Raw genomic sequence first — 24989 nt, forward strand, 5'->3', positions numbered from 1 at the left:
GTTTTATGTGCATACTGCTACTTATAATATTATTACTACTTCTGCTTCGACTATTGTTACTACTGAAGCTAAGGAAATGAAAGTGAGCTTTAATAGCTCACCAATAAAGGCCTTTAAGGTGATCCAGAAAAATTCCTAACTGCAATATCTCAGGAACGGCTTAAATAATTAAATTAGATTATCATGGTTAGTATGGGGTTAATCTTGAGCAAACCAAAAGGGACTATGTCCCTTCAAGGGACTTAAATCCATTCAAAGGGCTAGGATACACCACGCATGCTCCTCGCCAGTGTTTAGACACCTTGATTTATTGTGTTTATCAAGAAAGATCCTGAAAACTTAAAGGAAATTCATGTTAAGTATTTACAAGAAACTGCAAGGACAAAGAAACCCTGATACTATGCTAAACAATGTTAAGACCTAGAAAAAACAGATCTTTTAAATTCTTCAAGTAATCACAAAACGAACTCAATTTTCTGATGAAAAAATGTCAAAGAGTTGTATAGAGAGACTTTTGGTTGTTGAATATATGTTCATGCAAAAGCTATACTTTCATTGTCAGGCCATGTATGGCTTTACAGTGTTCCGAGACACGGCTGCGCTGGTCTACGGATAGTGTGGCGAAAAAGGTATACAACTGGCCATAACAATATTTTCATCAAGCTTTATAACTGTATCGAGTGCAAGAGCAGTAAACGTACTTGTTAATCCTTCCGCTTTCTCAGTTTCAATGGATTAAAATAGTCTATGCCACAGCTATCTCGTATTTTTGATAATTCAGTGTTTGACAAAAGTAGCTTGAGGGCTTTTCTGGAACATGAATGGTGATTTAATCAGAAGGTATTCTTTTATTGAAGATTTTTCTCAAAATTTTGGTGTTGCAGGAACAAAAAGCACTTTGGGAAGAATAAAGCTAAAGATCTTTTAAATCTTGCCCCTGGCTCTTAGTGAACTGAAAACTATGATAGACCGTAAAGTGGTCTTGAAAACATTGTCAGAGCTGTATGACGTCAGAGCTACTACCACTCACCTAGTCATCCTAACAGATACTACTCTGATCACTAGCTTATATTTCCCAACCAATTACAAAAATGAGCGATCGAAAAAATTCGCGGCTCAGTAATTTTAAGAAATCATTTTTCCCATTATTTGACGAACGTTGTTTCTACAGAAGAACCTCCTGATTTTATTTTCAATATTTAGTCTGTGTAATATTTACAACTACTTGGGATTTATGTGTACTTCCTTAAGTTTCTTTTTGCCAAAGCTTAGATATATAATTCTAAAGGGTTCTTTTCAAGTGTGATGGTATTCCCATAAAATTTTAACATTTAAAATATTACGAATAAAAAAGATTCAAATAGGCTAAAATGCCCAGTAGAATCAATTAGGAATAACTTACATCAGCGTTTAGGTTCCTCCTCACTGTTACGATAAAGTTCAGCTTCTCAAAGAGCTTCTCTAAATTCAAAACATCGTTTTCCGAACCAAATCTTGGGGGACTTTTTTCAAAGTGACAAATATTAATGATGAGCACATGACCTCTTTTCCTATTTAAGATAACCGGGTAGCATTCTTTTGTCTGTAAAAAAATAAAAGGATTCAATGAATCTTTTATGCAAACTCATTCATGCATAACAAATAAGGATTTTGTTTGTTGATTCTTCCTTGAATGTCTTGCTCATAGGCAATATTGTTTAATAGGCTGATGTGTATGATTAATACATGATCCCCTTTCTATTTAAATTAACTGTATAGCATTCCTTATATAAAAAGAATATGAATGGGGTGAATATTTTTAAACTTATAAGCAAAGATCTGAAGATTTTACGTTTGTGCTGTTGGCCCCTAAGCCCCCAAGAATAGGAAAGAGGTATTCAAATCATTTATTAGGCTTAGAAGATATATGTCATGTTATAAGTATTTGTTTCTAATCAAGACTGGGATTGATCGAGTTACAATATCTTAGCACTGTTAGCACAGTTATGTCATAGGCACTGTTAACTATTTTTTGAAGCCATAACTCTATAATATATTGTCATTTGTTTTTAATTAAATTGAAAAGGGGCTTCTAGAAATTTCAGAAGAAAATAGAAAAGAACCATCGAAACTAAAGCAAGAAAAAATAAAGTCTTAAGAAAAGTCAAGCCTATTAAAAGTTGAAACTAATATAAATGAATAAATAAAACCTAAGACGTACATATCAAATTTATCTGTGAACAAAATTTAAAATTATCACACGTGAGAGTAGAACTACCACCTCAATGAGACCTCTAAAGTTATATTGTCCTTTTTGATTTACTAAATAACTGTTATTTTTGTCAATTTTGTAGCTTAACTTAAAATAAGGCTCCCACTTTTAGGAGGCTACCATATTTCATGGTGGGATTGTTCTAATTCACAGGTACACCATTCTTTTTATGGACACTTATTTCGAACATAGGTACTTTTTGGAATCTGGAATAAAGAAAATATCTTCAAGGATAGTAGAGAAGCTTTAATTTTTTCAAACGTGGGTAGGAAATTGTCATTATCACTAATTCTCACTTATCTTGAAAAAGCATGTGTTGCAACACTGGCTTATATTGGGAAGATTAGTACAAAATTAAAAATAAAGCTAAGCCATGCAATATGTGTTTTTTTTATGGATTTATGTAGCCTATTGTTTAGTTTAGTTTAAGCTACACCTATCAGTGGAGTAAACCTCTGACGTAAAAGAGCTTTGGTTATACTATATAGCATTGGCAAAACAACAGCATGTCTCTGGAAATGGAAATTATGTCTATGAGGATGAAATCCCCGCCCTCCCCCTCACAGTCCTCAGCGCAAGAACAACCTTGCATAGACTCAGCACAAACCTCAAGCTTTCTCAAGATCAGAACAATACTTGACCTTAACTTAAAACAAAACAGACTCAAAAGGTTATAAATTTTTTAATTTTAATAAACATCTTTCTTTTCTCCTTCTGTCTTCCTTTTTTTTTATGTGTTTGTACTGTTGCATTGATGATTTCTCTTTTCATTATAAATTATTAAGACTTTAAGAAATCGAAATCAGTAAATGTAATTTAAATTGGCAATCGAAGATCGTTTTTTTAGTCTCAGTAAAGCGCACACTATTTTATAGCCTTGAGAAGTGATGGGTGTTATCAACCCTACTCATGTTAATTTTTCCTCATTTTGAGTTTGACTCGGCTTATTGTAATTCCTGCTTGTTTTGAGTTTCATTTGATTGTTGATAGTAATTTGTATTAGTTAAACGCTTGGAAGATTATTTTACCTTGTATTTTTCGCCTTTATGGCTTGATGGGCTCTTTATAAAAAAAACTTGTTTCGTGGAAAAGGGCTTTTTGAACTAATTATTAAAAGGATCTGGACTAAACTAAACGAAAATATTGATACTTCCTGCCTTTGAAAATACAACATCTCAAAATGATGTGACAACTTTGCGGATGTGATATCATTTTAAGTAAATTTTTATCCTTTATGATTGTTATCATGTCGAGATCACGATGAAAAGTAAAGAAAAAGGCTTGGATTTGACTCAACCTGATATCAAATGATAAAATAATTGATCCAATACCTGTTTAGAAAAAAATACTTTCAAAACCTTTATCCTACAATTAAAATTTTTTTAGTAAATTTTTCGTTGTTCGTATTTTTTACTTACAAATAAAGTGAACATACCACTGGATGCCCTTATTTATATAATTGCTTCTATCGCAAATTCAAATTCAAGCACTTTTTGACCTAATCTAACCTAACCATAAATAATATGGGTGCTGAGAAAACGTAGTATATTATTTTGTCAAAAACGACCGAAAGTGCATACTTTGATTTGAAAAAATTCGGTATCAAGGAAGAAAAAAGGGCATAATATTGTAAGGTTTATTGATCCACTTTAATTGTGTAAAGTCAGTGCTTGTCAATTATATGACATTGAAAAAATGGATTTATAATGAAACAGTAAGTTTGAGACCAATGTTTTAAAATTTGAGATCAATGTTTTCAACCTTTTTATACCCCAAAACTAGAAATATTTGGTAATTTTCAATAGCTTAAAAAGTGCTTAAATTTGAACTGGCGATAAAAGCGTTTATTATATTCATAAGGAACAAAAAAAAAAAAAAAAATACATCGAGTGGTATGTTCACTTTATTTTTAAGTCAAAAATATGAACAACAAAAAATTTACCATTTTCTTGTAAAATGATACTTTTTCTTAAAATAGCGGATTTTTGAATTGCTACTACATAAAATTTTATTCTTTATGTTACTATGACAGGGTGTGTTGGGACTTTTAAATTCCAATTAAATGCCAACAAATTTGAGAGCCATCCACACAAACATCCTGCACAGGTAGATGGCTACTATGACCTTACTCATTTCTTCCATAAAGAATAACACTAAGTAATAGGATGGGTCTTGATTCACTTTGGTCTTCTTTCACAGTAAGTTTGATATCCTAATCACACCATTTCAAAAATAGTATGGGTCTTGAATCACTTTGGTCTTCCTTTCACAGTAAGTTTGATATCATAATCACACCATTTAAAAATGACTAAAAGATTCTTACTAAATAAATACTAAATTTCTTCCCTAGCTTCCCTAAGTAGTCAACAGTTTGAAGAAAGAGTAATATTTAATTAGGTACGGGTCCTCTTTCTACATCTGGTAAACCATATTAAAGGAATTTCAGAAGAGGAAAGATGTCACTGACAAAAGTGACTCTTTAATAAGACAAATGGAAAATCCATTTGATTCTGACTTGAAAAGAGGAAACATATAGACTTATCTACCAAGAAGTTATTATGAGAGATATGTTAGGGAAAATTGTGATTTTTTAAACTCAGATCTATCCTCCAGCTTGTCTTTGAAACAAATTAGGACTCTTCAGGTGACCAAAGCAATCACCAAAGAATTCGAACCATCAATCGGATTTCTTCTAATGGCTAATTTATTCTAAGGTTTCAATCTAATTTCTCTCTGAAAGATCTAATCGCTTTGATTATCCAGTTGAACCGCTCATTCTGCTTCGAAGTATAAACATGCCTTAACGACATGAAAGCTGGGCAGAATGATATGCAGATTGTCCTTTCAGACACAAACCCTAAATTAGCATAACCTAATTTATAAGAAACCGTAATAACCATAAGCCCTAATTTAGCTCAAACACTATAGTCTCTTGATCATATTAAATAAAAAAAACAAGTTTTTTTAACTACAAGTAAGGAGCGACAGTAAAACTTAAAACGAACAGAAATTACTCCGTATATGAAATGGGTAGTCCCCTCCGCAATCCTTCGCTCTTTACGCTAAAGTTTGACTCTTTGCCACTATTCTACTTTTTAAAACAATTAAAAGCTTTAGCGTGAAGAGCGAAGGATTGCGGAGGGGAAAATCCTGCGCCCTTTTCATTGAATTTTTCTTCCCCCATGACAGATTCCTCCAAGGAGAGATCCTCCAACATAGCCCCCTCCCCTCAGCCCCACCCCCAAACAAAATAAAATCCCCCTGAAAACGTCTGTACACTTCCCAATAACCATTACTATATGTAAACACTGGTCAAAGTTTGTAACTTGCAGCCCCTCCCCCAGGGATTGTGGGGGAGTAAGTCATCCCCAAAGACATAGTTATTATAGTTTTCGACTACGTTGAACAAAATGGCTATCTCAAAATTTTGATTTGTTGACTTTGGGAAAAACATGAGCGTGGGAGGGGGCCTAGATGCCCTCCAATTTTTTTGGTCACTTAAAAAGGGCACTAGAACTTCTCATTTCCGTTAGAATGAGCCCTCTTGCAACATTCTAGGACCAATTGGTCGATACGATGACCCCTGGGAAAAAGAAAAAAAAACAAACAAATAAACACGCACCCGTGATTTGTCTTCTGGCAAAAAATACAAAATTCCACATTTTTGTAGATAGGAGCTTGAAACTTTTACAGTAGGGTTCTCTGATACGCTGAATCTGATGGTGTCATTGTCGTTAAGACTCTACGACTTTTAGGGGGTGTTTTCCCCTATTTTCTTAAATAAGGCAAATATTCTCAGGCTCGTTACTCTTGATGGGTAAGACTACATTTGATGAAACTTATATATTTAAAATCAGCATTAAAATGCGATTCTTTTGGTGTAGCTATTGATATCAAAATTCAATTTTTTAGAGATTTTGGTTTCTATTGAGCCGGGTCGCTCCTTACTACAGTTCGTTACCACGAACTGTTTGAAACAGACGAAAGCCACCGTTTGCGGCTGCAGTTAATAAATACATACTGCTTTTAACAATAAAATGAATAATCAATCCTTCTAGTGGCCAAAACTAGCTTTAAAAAAACTTTTACAATTTTTTTCGAATCATAGACAGCGTCATAGCACTGCCCTAGTAAAGAGCAATATGGGCACAATATATAACTGTGTTTCACCTAGGCACATCTTACAAATAAAGCTGTCATAAAAACTTTGAAATGATCTTATTCGATTGGAAATTGGCAGTTCCAAAGCCTTTTTTAAGAGTCAAAAGTGATTGGATGATAGTCAGCCCCTTCCCACACCCATCAACTACCCAGACACATCCAATCAAAGTTTGAGATTGGCTACTCATTTTGTTTAGCATAATTAAAACATAGAGTTTTAATTATACAGAGTTTTAATTATATTTTAATTATAGAGATTTAAACCATAGAGTTTTAATTAAACAATCAAAGTTTGAGATTGGCTACTCATTTTGTTTAGCATAATTAAAACATAGAGTAGATGTGTTTGGGGATATCAACCCCATCCCTACAGCCCTTGGGGTAAAGGTTCTAATTTATGGAATTGATCATATGTTTTCATAAAGAACTTGTTATTGAAAAATGTTTGACCTTTACTGTCCAAAAATAAAAAGGGCATTCAGGTGAACTTTTCTTAGAATCAATTGTGAAAAAGCTAAGTTTTTCTAAGGGGAGTAAACAGCAAAGTTGATACTTAAAAGGAGCAAACGTTATTGCATCACAATCTATTTAACACACATTGATAAAACTAACACTTTACTGGAAATACAAAAAATTAGGAGTTTTGGTACAGTAGAAGCAAACCGATTAAACACACTTTTTGAAAAAAATAAAGGATTTTAGGCCATTTGCTTTTTGTTATTTATCTTTTTTTCGTGTAATTTGGTATAAAATGAGCTCAGTCCAATGATTGAATCTCGTTTTGGCTCTGAATAAGATTAAATAAAAAAAACTATTTTTTTACCTGAAAGTAAGGAACGACATTAAAACTTAAAACGAACAGAAATTAACCCGTTTATGAAAGGGGCTCTTCCCTTCTCAACGCCCCGCTCTTTCCACTAAAGTTTGACTCTTTCTCTTAATTTAAAAAAAAAAACAAAAACTGTTTGTTTAACTGAAAGTAAGAAGCGACATTAAAACTTAAAACTTTTATAAATGAAAGGGGCTGCTTTTTCATCAACACCCCGCTCTTTACGCTAAATTCTGACTCTTTTCAACTCTACTTTTTAAAACAGTAAAAAATTTTAGTGTAAAGAGCGAGGTATTGATGAGGAAGCAGCCCCTTTCATATACGAAGGAATTTCTGTTCGTTTTAAGTCTTAATGTTGCTCCTTACTTTCAGTTAAAAACAAACTTGTTTTTTATTTAATTTCTGAACATTTTTGAATCAATGCAGGTTTTGATTTTGGCTCTCCGTAAAGGAATAATTAAAGTAAAATCTGCATGTTATTTTTTTTGGCTAAATGGCTTTCTCATTGTTTTGATCGAATGATTTTGAGAAAAAAAAGAAGCAGATGAGGAAGCCTAGTTGCCCTCCGATTTTTGGTTACTTAAAAAGGCAACTTGAACTTTTAATTTTTTACAAATGTTTTTATTAGTAAAAGATATACGAAACTTATAAATTAGCTTACGTAAGGAACTTCTGTATTCTCATTTTTTTTATTACATATATGTGGGGGTTTACCCCCTCGTCAGTACCCCGCTCTATACGATAAAGCTTAAATTTTGTCCCAATTCATTAAGAATGACCCCGGAATCACATAAGCCGTAGAATAAATAGTTGAAATTACTAAAAATACTTTAGCGTAAAGATCGAGGTATTACGAGAAGGTAACCCCCTCATATACGTAATAATTTCTGTTCGTTTTAAGTTTTAATGCTGCTAGTAACTTCCTGTTGAAAAAAAACTTTTCATATTATTTTTTATATTTTTTTTAAAATAATGCCAGAAAATCCTGCTCTCCCTTCATGGGAATTTTCTTCCCCCATGACCAATTGCCCCAACATATCCCCCTCTTTTCAACCCCTCCCCCCAGCCAAAAAATCCCTCTGAAAACTTCTGCACACTTCCCAATAACAATTACTATATGTAAGCAATGGTCAAAGTTTGTAACTTGTAGCCCTTCCCACGGGGACTGTGGGGGAGCAAGTCGTCCTTAAAGACATAGTTATAAGGTTTTTCAACTACATTGAATAAAATGGATATCTCAGAATTTTGATCCGTTGACTTTGGGAAAATTATTAGCGTGGGAGGGGGCCTAGGTGCCCTCCGATTTTTTTGGTAACTTTAAAAGGGTACTAGAACTTTTCATTTCCGTTAGAATGAGCCCTCTCGCAACATTCTAGGACCACTGAGTCCATACGATCACCCCTGAGAAAAAAAACAACAACAAACAAATAAACACGAATCCGGGATCTGCCTTCTGGCAAAAAATACAAAATTCCACATTTTTGTAGATAGGAGCTTGAAACTTCTATAACATTGTTTTTTGATACGTTGAATCCGATGGTGCGATTTTCCAGATTTTATGACTTTTAGGGGATGTTTCCCCCTATTTTCTAAAATAAGGCAAATTTTCTCAGGGTCTTAACTTTCGATGGGCAAGACTAAACTTGATGAAGCTTATATATTTAAAATCAGCATTAAAATGTGATTCTTTTGATGTAGCTATTGGTATAAAATCCCATTTTTAAGATTTTTGGTTACAATTTAGCCGGATCGCTCTTTACTGCAGTTCGTTACCACGAACTGTTTGATACTACTTTATTAAACAGTAAAAAAATATAGCGTAAAGAGTGGGGTGTTGAGAAGAGAACAGTACCTCTCAGAAACGGGTTAGTTTCGGTTCTTTTTAAGTTTTAGTGCCGCTCCTTACTTTCAGTTTACAAAAAACTATTTTTTTTATATTTGATTTCTGAACGTTTTTAATTAATGCATGTTTGGTTTTGGCACTCTGCACATAAATAATTAACAGAAAATTTGCATATCAATTCTTTTTTTTTTTTGGCTGAATGGCTTTCTCTTAGTTTTGATCAGACAATTTTGAGGAAAAAGGGGTGGAGGAGTATGCCTAGTTGCCCTCCAATTTTTCGGTTTCTTAAAAAGGCAACTATGACTTTAATTTTTAACGGACATTTTATTAGTTAAAAATATACGTAAATTAAGAATTAACTTACGTAACGAACTTTTATATTCGTATATTTTTCTTATGTATTTGAGGGGGTTTATATCCTCGCTAACACCTCGCTCTTTACACTAAAGCTTAAATTTTGGCCTAATTCTTTAAGAATGACCCCTGAATCAGAAATACCGTAGAATAAATAGTTGAAATAACTAAAAACACTTTAGCGTAAGGAGTGATGTAGTCGGAGGAGAAGAACCCCTCATATGCGTAATAATCTCTGTTCGTTTTAAGTTTTAGTGCAGCTCCTTACTTTCAGTTGAAAATTTTTTTATCATATTTATTTTTTCATTTTTATTTATAATAATGCTAGAAAATCCTGTGGCCCTTTTGTTTAATTTCTATTCCCCCATGATATATTAAACTAAGGAAAGATCCTCCCACATATCCTCCTTCATTCAATCCCCCCCTTCCTCAAACAAAAACTTCCCCCTGAAAACGTCTGAACACTTCACAATAACCACTACTGTATGTAAACACTGGTCAAAGTTTGTAACTTGTAGCCCATCCTCCAAGGACTGTGGGGCAGTAAGGCATACCCAAAGACACAGTTCTTATGTTTTTCGACTATGCTGAAAAATGGCTATTTCAAAATTTTGATCCATTGACTTTGGGAAAAAAAATGAGCAAGGGAGGGGGCCTAGGTACCCTCCAGTTTTTTTGATCACTCAAAAAGGACACTAGAACTTTTCATTTCTGTCAGAATGAGCCTCTTACGACATTCTAGGACTACTTGCTCGGTATAATAACCACTGGAAAAAGACAACAACAAAAAGACAAATAAATACGCACCCGTGATCGGTCTTCTGGCAAAAACTACGAAGTTCCACATTTTTATAGATAAGAGCTTGAAACCTTTACAATAGGATTCTCTGATACGCTGAATGCGATGAAGTGATGATAAAATTCTCTGACTCTTAAAAAGTGTTTCCCTATTTTCTAAAATAATGCAAATTTTACCATGCTCGTAACTTTTGATGAGTAAGATTAAGTTTAATGAAACTTATAAACTTAAAATCAGCATAAATATCGATTCTTATAATGTATCTTTTAGCATCAAAATTCCGTTTTTTAGAGTTTTATTTACTATTGAGCCGCAAAACAGTTACCACGAACTGTTTGATATTTCATGATTAGTTTGTAGACAAGTCTGGAGTGAAGCCATTTTGATAGTATTAGGACTATAGACTAGCTTTAGAATTTGCATTAATGCTTGAAACATTCTGTTGTATTGAGAGAAATAACCAGATTTGTGGAGTTCATATTATGGTTTATTTTTTCTTCATTTCATAGTAACAATTACATAAAAAAAACTAGTTTTTTTAACTGAAAGTAAGGAGCGACATTAAAACTTAAAACGAACAGAAATTACTCAGTATATGAAATGGGTTGTCCCCTCCGCAATTCCTCACTCTTTACGCTAAAGCTTTTAATTGTATTAAAAAGCAGAATTGCGGCAAAGAGTCAAACTTTAGCGTAAAGAGCGAGGGATTGCGGAGGGGACAACCCATTTCATATACGGAGTAATTTCTGTTCGTTTTAAGTTTTAATGTCGCTCCTTACTTTCAGTTATAAAAACTAGTTTTTTTTATGTAATTTCTGAACGTTTTTGAATTAATGCATGTTTGATTTTGGCTCTCCAAACATAAATTATTAAAATGAAATTTGCATATTAATTCCTTTTTTGGCTAAATGGCTTTCTCTTAGTTTTGATCAGACGATTTTGAGAAATAAGAGATGGGAAAGGAGGCCTAGTTGCCATGCAATTTTTCGGTTACATAAAAAGGCAACTATAAATTTTAATTTTTAACGATTTTTTCTATTAGTAAAAAATATACGTAACTTAAGAATTATCTTACATAACAAACTTTTATATTCTTTAATTTTTATTATGTATATGAGAGGGTTTGTACCCTCGTTAATACCTCGTTCTTTACACTAAATCGCAAGTTTTGTCCCAATTCTTTAAGAATAACCCCTGAATCAGAAAGGCCGTAGAATGAATAGTTGAAATTACTAAAAATACTATAGCATAAAGAGCGAGGTATTTATCTCCTCCTAAATACCTCGCTCTTTATGCTAAAGTATTTTTAGAACCCCTCATATGCGTAATAATCTCTGTTCGTTTTAAGTTTCAATGCTACTCTTTACTTTCAATTGAAAAAAAATTTTCCATGTTTATTTTTTCATTGTTTTTTTATAGTAATTTTAGAAAATCCTGCGCCCTTTTCATTGAATTTCTGTTCCCCCATGACACATTTCTCCATGGAAAGATCCTCCCACATAGCCCCCTCCCCTCAACCCCACCCCCAAAACCAAAAAAAAATCCCCTGAAACCGACTGTACACTTCCCAATAACCATTATTATATATAAACACTGGTCGAAGTTTGTAAGTTGCAGCCCAACCCCCAGGGACTTTGGGGGAGTAAGTCATTCCCAAAGACATAGTTATTATGGTTTTTGACTATGCGGAACAAAATGGCTATCTCAAAATTTTGATCTGTTGACTTTGGAGAAAAAATGAGCGTGGGAGGGGGCCTAGGTGCCCTCCAATTTTTTTGGTCACTTAAAAAGGGCACTAGAACTTTTCATTTCCGTTAGAATGAGCCCTCTTGCGACATTCTAGGACCACTTGGTCGATACGATGACCCCTGGGGAAAAGAAAAAAAACAAAAAAAAAAAAACAAACAAACAAATAAACACGCACCCGTGATTTGTCTTCTGGCGAAAAATACAAAAATCCACATTTTTGTAGATAGGAGCTTGAAACTTCTACAGTAGGGTGCTGATACGCTGAATGTGATGGTGTCATTTTCGTTAAGATCCTACGACTTTTAGGGGGTTTCCCCCCTATTTTCCTAAATAAGACAAATTTTCTCAGGCTCGTAACTTTTGATGGGTAAGACTAAACTTAATGAAACTTATATATTTAAAATCAGCATTAAAATGCGATTCTTTTGATGTAGCTATTGATATCAAAATTCAATTTTTTAGAGTTTTGGTTACTATTGAGCCGGATCGCTCCTTACTACAGTTCGTTACCACGAACTGTTTGATTATGTATACGAGGAGGTTTGTACCCTCGTTAATACCTCGCTCTTTACAATAAATCGTAAGTTTTTTCCCAATTCTTTAAGAATGACCCCTGAATCAGAAAGGCCGTAGAATAAATAGTTGAAATTACTAAAAATACTTTGGCATAAAGAGCGAGGTATTTATCTCCTCCTAAATGCCTCGCTCTTTATGCTAAAGTATTTTTAGAACCCCTCATATGCGTAATAATCTCTGTTCGTTTTGAGTTTCAATGCTACTCCTTCCTTTCATTTGAAAAAACGTTTTCATGTTTGTTTTTCATTGTTTTCTTATAGTAATGCTAGAGAATCCTGCGCCTTTGTCATTTAATTTTTCTTCCCCCATGACAGATTCCTCCAAGGAAAGATCCTCCAAAATAGCCCCCTCTCCTCAGCCCCACCCCTAAACAAAATAAAATCCCCCTGAAAACGTCTGTACACTTCCCAATAACCATTACTATATGTAAACACTGGTCAAAGTTTGTAACTTGTAGCCCCTCCCCCAGCGATTGTTGGGGAGTAAGTCATCCCCAAAGACATAGTTATTAAGGTTTTCGACTATGCTGAACAAAATGGCTATCTCAAAATTTTGATCCGTTGACTTTGGGAAACAAATGAGCGTGGGAGGGGGCCTAGATGCCCTCCAATTTTTTTGGTCACTTAAAAAGGGCACTAGAACTTTTCATTTCCGTTAAAATGAGCCCTCTTGCGAGATACTAGGACCATTTGGTCGATACGATGACCCCTGGGGAAAAGAAAAAAAAAAAAAACAAAAAAAAAACAAACAAATAAACACGCACCCGTGATTTGTCTTCTGGCAAAAAATGCAAAATTCCACATTTTTGTAGATAGGAGCTTGAAACTTCTACAGTAGGGTTCTCTGATACGCTGAATCTGATGGTGTCATTTTCGTTAAGATCCGACGACTTTTAGGGGGTGTTTCCCCCTATTTTCCTAAATAAGGCAAATATTCCCAGGCTCGTAACTTTTGATGGGTAAGACTAAACTTGATGAAACTTATATATTTAAAATCAGCATTAAAATGCGATTCTTTTGATGTAGCTATTGATATCAAAATTCAATTTTTTAGAGTTTTGGTTACTATTGAGCCGGATCGCTCCTTACTACAGTTCGTTACCACGAACTGTTTGATAAAGAATGTCTTCTTACAATTTGAAATTGTATATTACTCACTATTGGTGTTTAAGCTGTTGAGATCAAACTATTACCTCGTATTTGCTGTTTGATGAATTTGCGGCTAGTAAAATAAAATTTATTATTATTCTTAAGTTCTAAGATAGTTTTAACTGTATACTGGAAATTGCTGATATCAAAGCTGGTGTAATACTAGAAAAATCGTTACAGATTAGTGTGATGTTGCCAGGCTATGTACTCACATTTGACTCCTAAATCAGTATTCCTTTTTATTTGCTGGCCCCTGGGTGTTTTCAGTAAAGCGCTAGTTTTCTATTATCATACAAACATAGGGAAATAGTATCAGTTTGTTTATTTTCACTAGTATTATCAAAATATTTTAGATAGACTGTGAAGCAATAATTTTTGTTCGTTTTAAGTTTCAACTTCGCTATTTATTCCCTTTAAAAAAACTTTGTTTTTAATTAATCTTTGCCCGTTTTTAAATTAAATTTAATGTACAAAAAATACTGACATGGTCTATTTTATTTTTCTTTTACTGGGAGGAAGCCCCCAGTTATTTAATTTGTGAAGGCTCTCAAATCCTGGTCAATTTTCTCATGGGAAGTTCCCCCTTCCCTCAAATGTTGGCGATTAGTCATAATTTTTTGGCGCAGTAGGAATAATAGCATTGGTTAAGAATTAAACTCTATTAATCTAATTTAATCCATTAGATTTTGTACGACAACAATTTCTTACTTTAAAGCCATTTTCTAGGGACTATGGAGTGTCAGGTCAACACCAAATGTAAGGTTTTTGGACCTTTCAACTATGCTAAAATATTTGCTATCACTTAATTCTGATCGGACGACTTTAAAATAGGGGGACCTTTTTTTGAAGGGGGGCTAGCAGCCTTCCAAATTTTTCGGACACTCAAAAAGGCACTAGTAATTCTAATATCTGCTAGAATGAGCCATTAAACATCTCTTTATGTTTTTCTGGTAACACGCTAGCCGTGGTTTGAAAAAAGGAAAAACGGACACATTAGTGATACCCTTGCAAAAAAGTGATTTTCTCTTTTGTTCAATGCGCACAAGATTTTTGACCATGCTGATTCCAATGGTATACTTTTTATTTTGTTCCCTCTTTTTCGAAATCACCATAAGTTTGCTTTTGCAATAGACTTTTGTTTCTAAGATTAACCGGAACAAAAGTTATTATTTCTGATTCAGAGTCAGATGGCAATTTTTTCTCAATAGACCATGTTTTATGTTTTTCAACTTTTGGTTGCTACGGGCTTTGGTACGCTCTTTACTAGGTTGCAACTGCTGCTGCAACCATGATGTTGAAAGGAGTCATGAACTACATTTAAACCTGTTTTATGCATACTGGCTGTCAAAAAGGCATTATACGATAATGAAATAGTGTAACTTTCAGGAAATGATAAAAAGCCTGACCAATTGACCAAAAAGACAATTTTTACACGCTTCAACTACTTCTACCATTACTACTACTTTTACTACTATTGCTGCTGCTACTGCTACTACTACTACCACTACTATTACCACTACTGCTACGGCTGCTACTACTACCAATGTTACCATTAAAACTACACCTTAGGTAGAAATTACTACCAAGCCTGATGGTATTGACGTGGAAATTAGAGGCAATTTTGACAGTAAAGTTGAACTAAATCAAAACATACTATGCGCACACAGATTGTCAAAAGGGTGTATCAGCAATATCTTTTAAACGAGTTCCACTGCTTCTACTACTGCCAATACTACTAAGATGCTTAGCAGCATTAACACTATGGATAAGAAAATGAAAAATTAAGATAATGCAAATTAGAAATAGGGACTAAATCCAACAACACTACATTCATGCATATAATTGAAAGGGGTTATTTCAGGAAAGGTTTAGGTGATTAAAATGGAACTCTAAGATAATGCTTAAAAGGAAAGATAAATTGACCAAAATGCAATACTTGTCTGCAACTCCTTTTACTACTACAGCTACTGTTCTACTACCACTACTAATACTACTGCCACCACAAATACTGCTTCTATAGAAAGTAATACCGAGGTTAAGGATACTTAAGTGAAAATTTAAGGGAACACTACTACTAATACAAATAATCAATCCAACAGTTTGTGGTAGCGAACTGTAGTAAGGAGCGACCCGGCTCAATAGTAAACGAAACGCTAAAAAACGGAATTTCGATGCTAAAAGATATATCAAAAGAATTGAATTTTTATGCTGATTTCAAATATATAAGTTTTATCAAATTTATTCTCTGTCATCAAAAGTTTCGAGCCTGAGAAAATTTGCCTTATTTTTAAAAATAGGGAGAAACACCCCCTAAAAGTCATAGGATCGTAACGAAAATCACACCATCGCATTTAGCGTATCAGAGAACCCTATAAAAAAATTCGAGGTCCAATCTACAAAAATGTGGGATTTTGTATTTTTTTTTTCCAGAAGACTAATGACGGGTGCGTGTTTATTTGTTTTTTTTTTCTTTTTCCCAGGGGTCATCGTATCGACCAAGTGGTCCTAGAGTGTTGCAAGAGGGCTCATTCTAATGGAAATGAAAAGTTCTAGTGCCCTTTTTAAGTGACCGAAAAAATTGGAGGGCACCTAGGCCTCCTCCCACGCAAATTTTTTCCCAAAGTCAACGGATCAAAATTTTGAGCTAGCCATTTTGTTCCGCATAGTCAAAAACCATAATAACTATGTCTTTAGGGATGACTTACCCCCCACAGTCCCACAGGGGCTGCCAGTTACTAACTTTGACCAATGTTTACATACAGTAATGGTAATTGGGAAGTGTACCGACGTTTTCAGGGGGATTTTTTTTGTTTGGCTGTGGAGTACAGGGGAGAGGGCTATATGGGAGTATCTTTCCTTGGAGGAATATTTCTTGGGGGAAGAGAAATTCAATAAAAAGGGCGTAGGAGTTTCTAGAATTACTATTAAAGAAAACAATGAAAATATAAACATGAAAAAGTTTTTTTAATTGAAAGTAAGGAGAAGCATTAAAACTTAAAAAGAACAGAGATTATTACGCATATTAGGGGTTCTAAAAATACTTTAGCATAAAGAGCGAGGTATTTAGGAGGAGATAAATACTTCACTCTTTATGCTAAAAAAACTTTAAGTAATTTCAACTATTTATTCTACGGCCTTTCTGATTCAGGGGTCATTCTTAATGAACTGGGAACAAACTTAAGATTTAGTGTGAAGAGCGAGGTATTAACGAGGGGACCCTCATATATATAATCAAAAATATAAGAATATAAAAGTTTGTTACGTAAGTTAATAAATATAAAAGTTTGTTACGTAAGTTAATTCTTAAGTTACGTATATTTCTTACTAATAAAAATGTTCGTTAAAAATTAAAAGTTCTAGTTGCCTTTATAAGTAACAAAAAATTGGAGGGCAATTAGGCCTCCTTCCACACCCCTTATCTCTGCAAATCGTCTGATCAAAGCTAAGAGAAAGCCATTTAGCCAAAAAAAGAATTAATATGCAAATTTCATTTTAATAATTTATGTACGGAGAACCAATATCGGACATGCATTAATTCAAAAACTTTCAGAAATTAAATAAAAAAAAAGCTTTTTGAAATGAAAGTAAGGAGCAACATTAAAACTTAAAACGAACAGAAATTACTCCTTATATGAAAGGGGCTTTTCCTCCTCGACACCCCGCTCCTTGCGCTAAAGTTTGATTCTTTCTCGCAACTCTACTTTTTAAAACAATACAAAACTTTAGCGTAAAGAGCGGGGTGTCGAGGAGGAAAAGCCCCTTTCATATAAGGAGTAATTTTTGTTCGTTTTAAGTTTTAATGTCGCTCCTTACTTTCATTTCAAAAAGCTTTTTTGTATTTAATATTACTATTGATGCTACTGCTACTGCTACTAAGGCTAAAGTTACTACTAATCATACTGTTAGCAGTCCTGCTAGTAAGACTAAGGGTATTAGGGTATATATCTTGGGGAATTTTGAAACAATGTTGAACTACATCAAAACACACTATGCACACATGAATTTTGAATAGGACCAATCAGCAGTATCTCAAGAGCAGTTTATGATATTAATCTGAAAATTTCAGCTTGTGTTGTGAGTTCAGCATGTTGAAAAAAACCCAAAGGAGTTATTTACATACTATTACTAATGCAGTTGCTATAATATACTGCTATTGTTGGCACTAAAGCAATGAGAATTAAGGTGAATTTTTCTAGAAGTATTTTTGGATGTCAAATTAAGTTAGAACGAAATGTGTACAACCAGACTGTCAAAGGGGTGTAACAACAATACCTCAGGAACGAATTACATTATTAAGTGAGAGCTTTCAGGATGTGTTTTAAAGGATTTTGAACTAACCAAAAGGTACTATGTATATGCTACTATACTGCAACTACAATTGCTGTAACTAGTGAAGCTAATGTTGTTTAGGATAATATTTAAGGAGCGTGTAGGGGAGGGGGGGCTGTTAAGCAATAAATAGATGCTTGGAGGTTTTCAGAAGGGCATATAGATAGTATCAAAGTCAGTGTAGTGCTATCATAAAAACTTTTAAAGAAGCTCGTATGACTGAAAATGAAAAGTTCTATCACCCTTTTTCAAGAGTCAAAAGAGATTCGAGGACAAGTAGCCTCCCTTGCATGCCTGTTAATTCTCTACAAAAATCCAATTAAAATTTTGAGACAGCCATTATATTCAGCATAGTTGAAAAGTTACAGTAACTATGTCTCTTGGGATATTGATGTTTTTAGCTCCCTATAACTCTAAAAGCAAGGGCTGTATTTTATCTAATTTGCCCATTATTAATATACAATACTTTTTATTGAAGAAAGGGCATGTTTGACTTTTGGTGTTCAAAAACACCAAATGCATCCAAGTAAAGCATTCAGAGAATGCGAGGAGAGTGTTGAAAACTACTTCAGAAAATGCTATGGGTATACAGGCTGTCAAAAGAGGGAGACTCAAGAATGACTGAGTGTATTAAGCTGGGATTTTAAGAGATCTATGAAAGCTCAGTTGACCAAGGTTATCTAGAGGTGGATGTTGGAATAGATAAAATGCATTATATGCATGTTATCACTTTTGCTGGAACTTAGGGTGAAACTTAATGCAGAACTTCGAGATAGCATTTAGGGGGGATAGGGTCAGAATAAATCAAAACATACTGTGGGAATTCTGTTACAAAAGGGTGCATGAGGGATTTCTCAGGAATAGCCTTTAGTTTTAATCTGGAACTTTCAAGTTGTATTGAGAGGGATGAGGAACTATCCAAAAGGCATTCTGGCCATACTGCTAATACGACTACCGCTCTTACATCAACTGCTATTACTATTATTGCTACGACTACTTCTGTTACGGGTAGAAAGTTGATGCTTTCATGATATCTGTACGTGGACGATGAAATAGATAAAAACACAATCAGTACATATAGGCTACCAAAAGGGCGTATTAACAGTATCCAGGAACGTTTAGGTGTAATAAGTTGAAACTTTAAGCACAAGTTAAAGGGTATGTCGAAGTAGGCAAAATGCAAAATGTACAGATAACTCATAATACTGCTACTACGACTGCTGCTACTACATTATTACTGCTAGTACTACTATCAAGGCTATGAGTTCTGGGAGGACATTTTTAGATAATTTTTGCGAATATTTTAGATTAAATTGAAACTAAGTAGCGTGTAAATTACTGTCAGTTTTTCAGAGGGGGAGGAGGAATTCAGCTAAACTTAGTGTCTGCTCGTTTTAAGTTTGACTTGTTTATTTATTGTAGTTCATGTTTGTTCTAGAAATAATTTTTTTTTTATGGTCGTTATGTTGCAGTTTTACGCTTAAAAATTATTTTAACTTTAACTTTGCTCATTTTTGGCTTAATATAGCTCAATACCCTTCTTTGAAAATTTATTTCATGGAAAAAGTTCTCTACATTACTATACTACCAGCTCAAGAAACAAAGCAGACCAAATTGTTCCTGCATCCAACAACTACTTACGTTCTTGCTATTCATATTGTAAAACTCTAGAGATGCAGGTTTAACATACAAGTCCAATAAATCTTTTTCCAAATATTCTTCTTGTTCTTGATCCATTGAACCATGATATGACCTGCAACATTTAACGTTATTAGCACGACATTCTAAATTGATGATTTAATAATCTATACTACATGCCAATGCTATTCTTTCAGAAAGCTCATAGCTTTAAATATTTTAATAAAGCGTTTTGAACGGAATAATATCATGCAGTTTCAATTTAAAAAAAATATTCATTGAAAAAAAATCATAGAAAAGTAAAAATCATATATAAAATTTTAATAGCTAGCGAAGAAATCAAGCAATAACTTGAATTTTAACCAAAACGATTTTACCATAAGTGAATAAGTGAAGCTAAAAAAACAAAAGAAAGTAGCTATCTGATGCCGTAGTGTTGTGAAACGTATGTGAAACGTAATGTTGAAACTACTGTGACACACTGCTAGGGAGTAAAACTTTTTACTATGTATTACAGGCACTAAGGTTTTCAGCTCCTGTGTCATATTTGCAGATGCATGTGATTTTTCTAAATAATTCTTTTGAGGCAAATTTGCAAATGATAAACTTTTAATTTGAGTCCTTTTTTTACAAAGTGATCATCAAACGTTGTATCCGCATTATTTTTGTTTTTACCCTTTCTAAGGGTGCACACTATATACCGCCGTTAATAAGGATTTGTGAAAACGTTGCTGCTGCGTTTCAACTTTCGAAATCCCAGAAACTTGAATGAAATACACAAAGTTTGCTCAAGTCGTCCAAGAATTTATACAAAATTTTACTCATAAATGTATTAGGGAACTTCCCCAGTCAAAACTTAAAACGGAAAGTCATTAGAGAAATGTTATGTCTGAAGTACTAATGTAAGCTCAGGTTTTCAAAATCTCAGAATCTTTCCATTCAATGTGACAGGTGCTCCTCATGGTAATGAAAAGTATTCCTAGTTGTACAAACCTATTTGGCAAGAAAAAAAGAATTCTTGTCACCTAGCATATTTAATATACGATAATATTGAACAGTTAAAATGTAGACGAAACTAAAAATTTCAGAGAACAACCCCCCAAAATTTAGAATGTTTACCCTTGAACCTAGGAAGTATATCATACGATAAGCTTTAGTACGTTTGAAAAATTAAAACTTCAGAATTGGAAAAGCTAAAAAGCTACAAAAGGCATGTAAAAACCCTTGAAATTATTTCTGAATTTAGCGTTCGTCTATCGATAAAAAAGAGTGGAAGTGTCAGTTGTTACATCAAGAAACATTTAAATTTGCTCAAAAACAGGATTCCGCCATTATTTTCCAAACACTCATGACAAATGTATAAATATTGTATGTGTTGTCAAAAGTTAGGCTCCAAAGCTGCTAAGGCACTTTAAATACTTACTTCTAGTAGCCCACTACACCACCAAGCTGCCTAAGGTCAACGCAGCTATGTAGACTTCTCCTGTATTCTAATTCTCTCTTTAAAGCATCTCTCTTTATGCCCTCCCAAGAATTTGTAACTTCAACGGCCCATATGTTTGAGTGATTGTTCTTAAGAAATGGAACAAAACAGACTTTAGCATGATAAAAAATAAATAGAAAAATAGAATAATAAAAGATAAAGATTGAGGTAGGTCAAGCCTCCCTCAAACAAATAACAACTTTGGTTTGTTTTAAGTTTTAATGCTGTTTTTCAGTCTTGTATGAAAAATTTGCGTTTTTTTGTAAGTTCCAATTTCTGATAGTATAAGTTCCAATATATGATAATTCCCTCCATGGAAATTTTACCCCAGAAACATACCTCCTAAAAGAAGTCCTCATACATGAAGGAAATTCCACTGAACAATTCCCTCTAAAAAAAATCTCCCTTCTAGACAGCCCCCCTAGACATGTCATCCCAGAAAATTTTTTCTCAGGTGTATAATTGAGCAGCAGAATAGAATACGAGACAGGTAAAATGAATTCCTTTTATAAGCTTTGAAAAATTCCTACACAGCTTCTTCGATATATCTTTCTCAGAAAATTCCATCTGAAGAGACCCTTCCCCCTCTGGAGATAATTTTTTCACATAAAATTTGCGCATACAATTTCTTATCCCCATATTAAAGTGTCCCCATAATAAAAGATCCCGACCGAACAAAAATTCCATTAAACAATCCCTCCTTTCCCCTAGAAAATCTTAAGGCTATATAAAATTGAGCAGTCAAAGAGAAAGCGAGACAAACAAAAAGAATTTCCTATTTCAATTACGGATCATAATTCTGACCCCCTCCTGAAAACTAAGCATCGATAAATTCCTTCCCTTCCTCCATGGAAAACTATCCCCGTAATATTTCTCCATAAATTTTTTCGCTGCCTCCTCCCAAAGATATCTGATTGGAAGTTCGGAATAACCATCTGCTACAAAATAGTCAAAAGTCAAATAACTCCACCTCCGGGGATGAAACACACCCTATACCCCTGGGGTAAATATGGAAAGTTATATTACTACTAGGAGTAAAAACAGTCAGAACCTTGATATTTCAGCCGAAGGTGGACTAATACCACACATTGACCTATTAGAGCAAGAAGAACTTGAATCCTTTGAACCCAAAGAATCAGAGTAAAATGCAAGAAGAACCTGGGTTGCCACCGCTTGCTTAGCTACCATTTTTGATGCACCTGCAAACAAAATACAAATTATGGTATTTTCTGTAGTGTAACTTATTCACTCAATTGGCTCATTCCTATCCCATTACAACTGGTTATTTCTCAGTACAATATAAAAAAAAATACTACCCATTTTAAGAAAGTGTTTAAAAGTCTGTTTCTGACGTACTTTCAGAAGGACTTTAGAAAATTTACTTTTAAATGATGTATGGCAACCAGAAATCCCACGACTTTACTGTCGTATTAAGAGGGGTATCTAATGTCTATTAGATTTTAAATTATTACAATAACTATTCTATATTATCTATTTATTTATTATCAGATAACAGAAAAATCAAATCTAAAATTATAAAAAGCCTTACAAAAGTTCAAAACGCCTAACAACGTTCAAACGCCTTACAAAAGGCATAAAAAGTGTTATTAAATTTCGACTTGTTATTTGTTTATTTTAATATTTTACTATATATCAACTGTTTCTGAAATTCACAGTCTATGACAAATATGATTATGTATCCCTTATTTTCATGGACTTTCTGCTATAGGAAGAGCTGGGGAAATCTAAATTGTGTTCTCGATGATATAGACATGCACTTGTAGTTATGGAATCTTAGGTAGTAGCAGTGAGCAATCATAACAAATGGAAAGCAGGTAAAAAGTCAGCCAAAATTGATCTAAAAACGTGGCTTAGAAAGTGGCTTAGTGGCTTTGAAAGATTCAGCTTTAACTTGAAGGTGTAACAATCTTCGGTAATTCGTAGATCGTTAATGTTTAAGTTATTTGTTGATGAAAAGTTTACTAAAGTAATTCGTAAACTAAATCTTGAGAAAAGTAATAAGTAATTAGTAAATAAAATTTAAGTAATTAATTTTGGTTATTAATTCTCACAGTACAACATAGCAACACATACAAAAAGGGTTACTGCCATTATAACCTCATAATTTTGAAAGAAACAAAGAAAAAAGTTACGAAACCATAGTTTTCAGTTATCAATAGACCTAAGATGGATTCAGGTAGTAGAAAAAATATTTTTATTTTGATGCCATTGGTGGATGATAAGGTGCAAAATAGTTACAAATCACTACAAGAGGAAAACCAGCAAAAAGAAATATTTTCTGTAATGTGATAGCACCAAAAAAGGCTACTAGTCCTGCTTTTTGAGGTATTACCCCATCTCCTATGATCACTCAATAGAGTGGCACTGAAAACATGAAAAACAACTGAATCATCTCTAATAACGTAGTTCGCGACCTTTTTGATCTTTTCTATCCGCTTTTGAGAAATGTAAAGTCTGCCTTTATCCTTCGTGACATTTGGACACTGGAATAATAATATTAGTAATAATAATAACAATAATACTAATAATAAAGTCAGAGCACTCTTTTTGAAGTAGAGGGTTTGAAGACCAACTGAATTTCTCGAATTTTATTCTAATGCTCTTAACAGTCACTGCCGCGGACTCTGCACATTTCAAAGCATGAATAGTCTCTGGAAAATAGATATTTAATTGAAGACAGATCTCTGGCTCGCTACAACTTAAATTTACCTGGAGGAGGTGAAATAGTACTCTTATCAAGGATCTTGTCACTAACTGGCTGTAACAGCAAGTGATCTATTTTTTGCTACATTTTTCGGTTTCGCCATTTATGATCACGTTGAACATTGAGACGCTGGATAGAAACAGCTACGGAAATGGGCAAGTGGTTGCTATAAAAACCTTCCAAATAAACTTTCACTTCAGAATCAGCACTGCCTGAATAAAGCAAGTGATCCCAGTTTGTCACAGTATTACTAGTAGAAATGTACGAATACAGTGTGTCTTTTCGCAGCAGGGTAAGAGATTGTGGTAGCATTCTTTTGATGAGTTGTGCGTAAGAACACTTTTTATCCACCAAATTACAGTTAAAGTCCCCGATTATTAGACAGCAAGCCTCCTTCCGAGCGGACTGCTTGACACACTTGGCGAGAAGTCAAACCGCACTATGAAACTTTCCTTCAGAAGACTAAAGGAACTCTTAATCACAACAAGATTGCTCATCTGAATGCTAATAAAGCGATTCGCACTCTTTATAAATGTGGCTGGGTGTTTGCAGATAATCACTATACCTCCAGAAGGGTGGCCTTTTCAAATTTCGTTGGGTAGCTTTGGAATTGAATAATATCCCATTAAATATATCCTGAAGACTAAGCCTGTCCTGGGATAAAAAATATTCTTGTAGATACAAAACATCTGATTTCCCTAACATCTCTTCTAGCAGCGGTAGATTCTCTGAAACTTTACCATTTAAGTTCCACGAACAAATCAAGACCTCAGTTTCACTGGCCATCACGAGGTATTGGTTTTGGTTCGCTCTATTTTCAATTTTCAGGGCAATAGACGGAGTAACAACGATGTATCCGATTTGTATATGGCACATCTCATTTTCTTTTGACAGGGAGAAGCCTTCGGATTATCATACCCATCCTTCCCATAATCGGAGCAAACTTTAAAGTTTGGACAATTCTTTGCCAGGTGACCATCAGCTTGTTGGCATTGATAGCATTTACGCGGAAGAGCACGACATGATTCGATTGGGAGCCTTTTGCACCGCCGATTCGATTACTTTTTTATGTGTTTCATGAGATGATAAGGCTTTCGATGGATT

The 24989-nt window shown here is 34.0% G+C and overlaps 1 protein-coding gene across 2 annotated transcripts in view; it reads right to left on the reverse strand.

Annotated features, from left to right (window-relative positions):
- LOC136043321 (uncharacterized) overlaps window positions 1-24989 on the reverse strand; it is a 71067-nt gene that overhangs the window by 17625 nt on the left and 28453 nt on the right. For both annotated transcript variants that reach the window (XM_065728252.1, XM_065728247.1), the window contains exons 6-8: window positions 22212-22359; window positions 19681-19792; window positions 1403-1582 (exon numbers count right to left, since the gene is read on the reverse strand). In XM_065728252.1, the coding sequence (XP_065584324.1) occupies window positions 1403-1582; window positions 19681-19792; window positions 22212-22359 (440 nt within the window). The remainder of the gene's footprint in view (window positions 1-1402; window positions 1583-19680; window positions 19793-22211; window positions 22360-24989) is intronic.

Source organism: Artemia franciscana, chromosome 2, assembly GCF_032884065.1.
Source record: "Artemia franciscana chromosome 2, ASM3288406v1, whole genome shotgun sequence".
NCBI lineage: Eukaryota > Metazoa > Arthropoda > Branchiopoda > Anostraca > Artemiidae > Artemia > Artemia franciscana.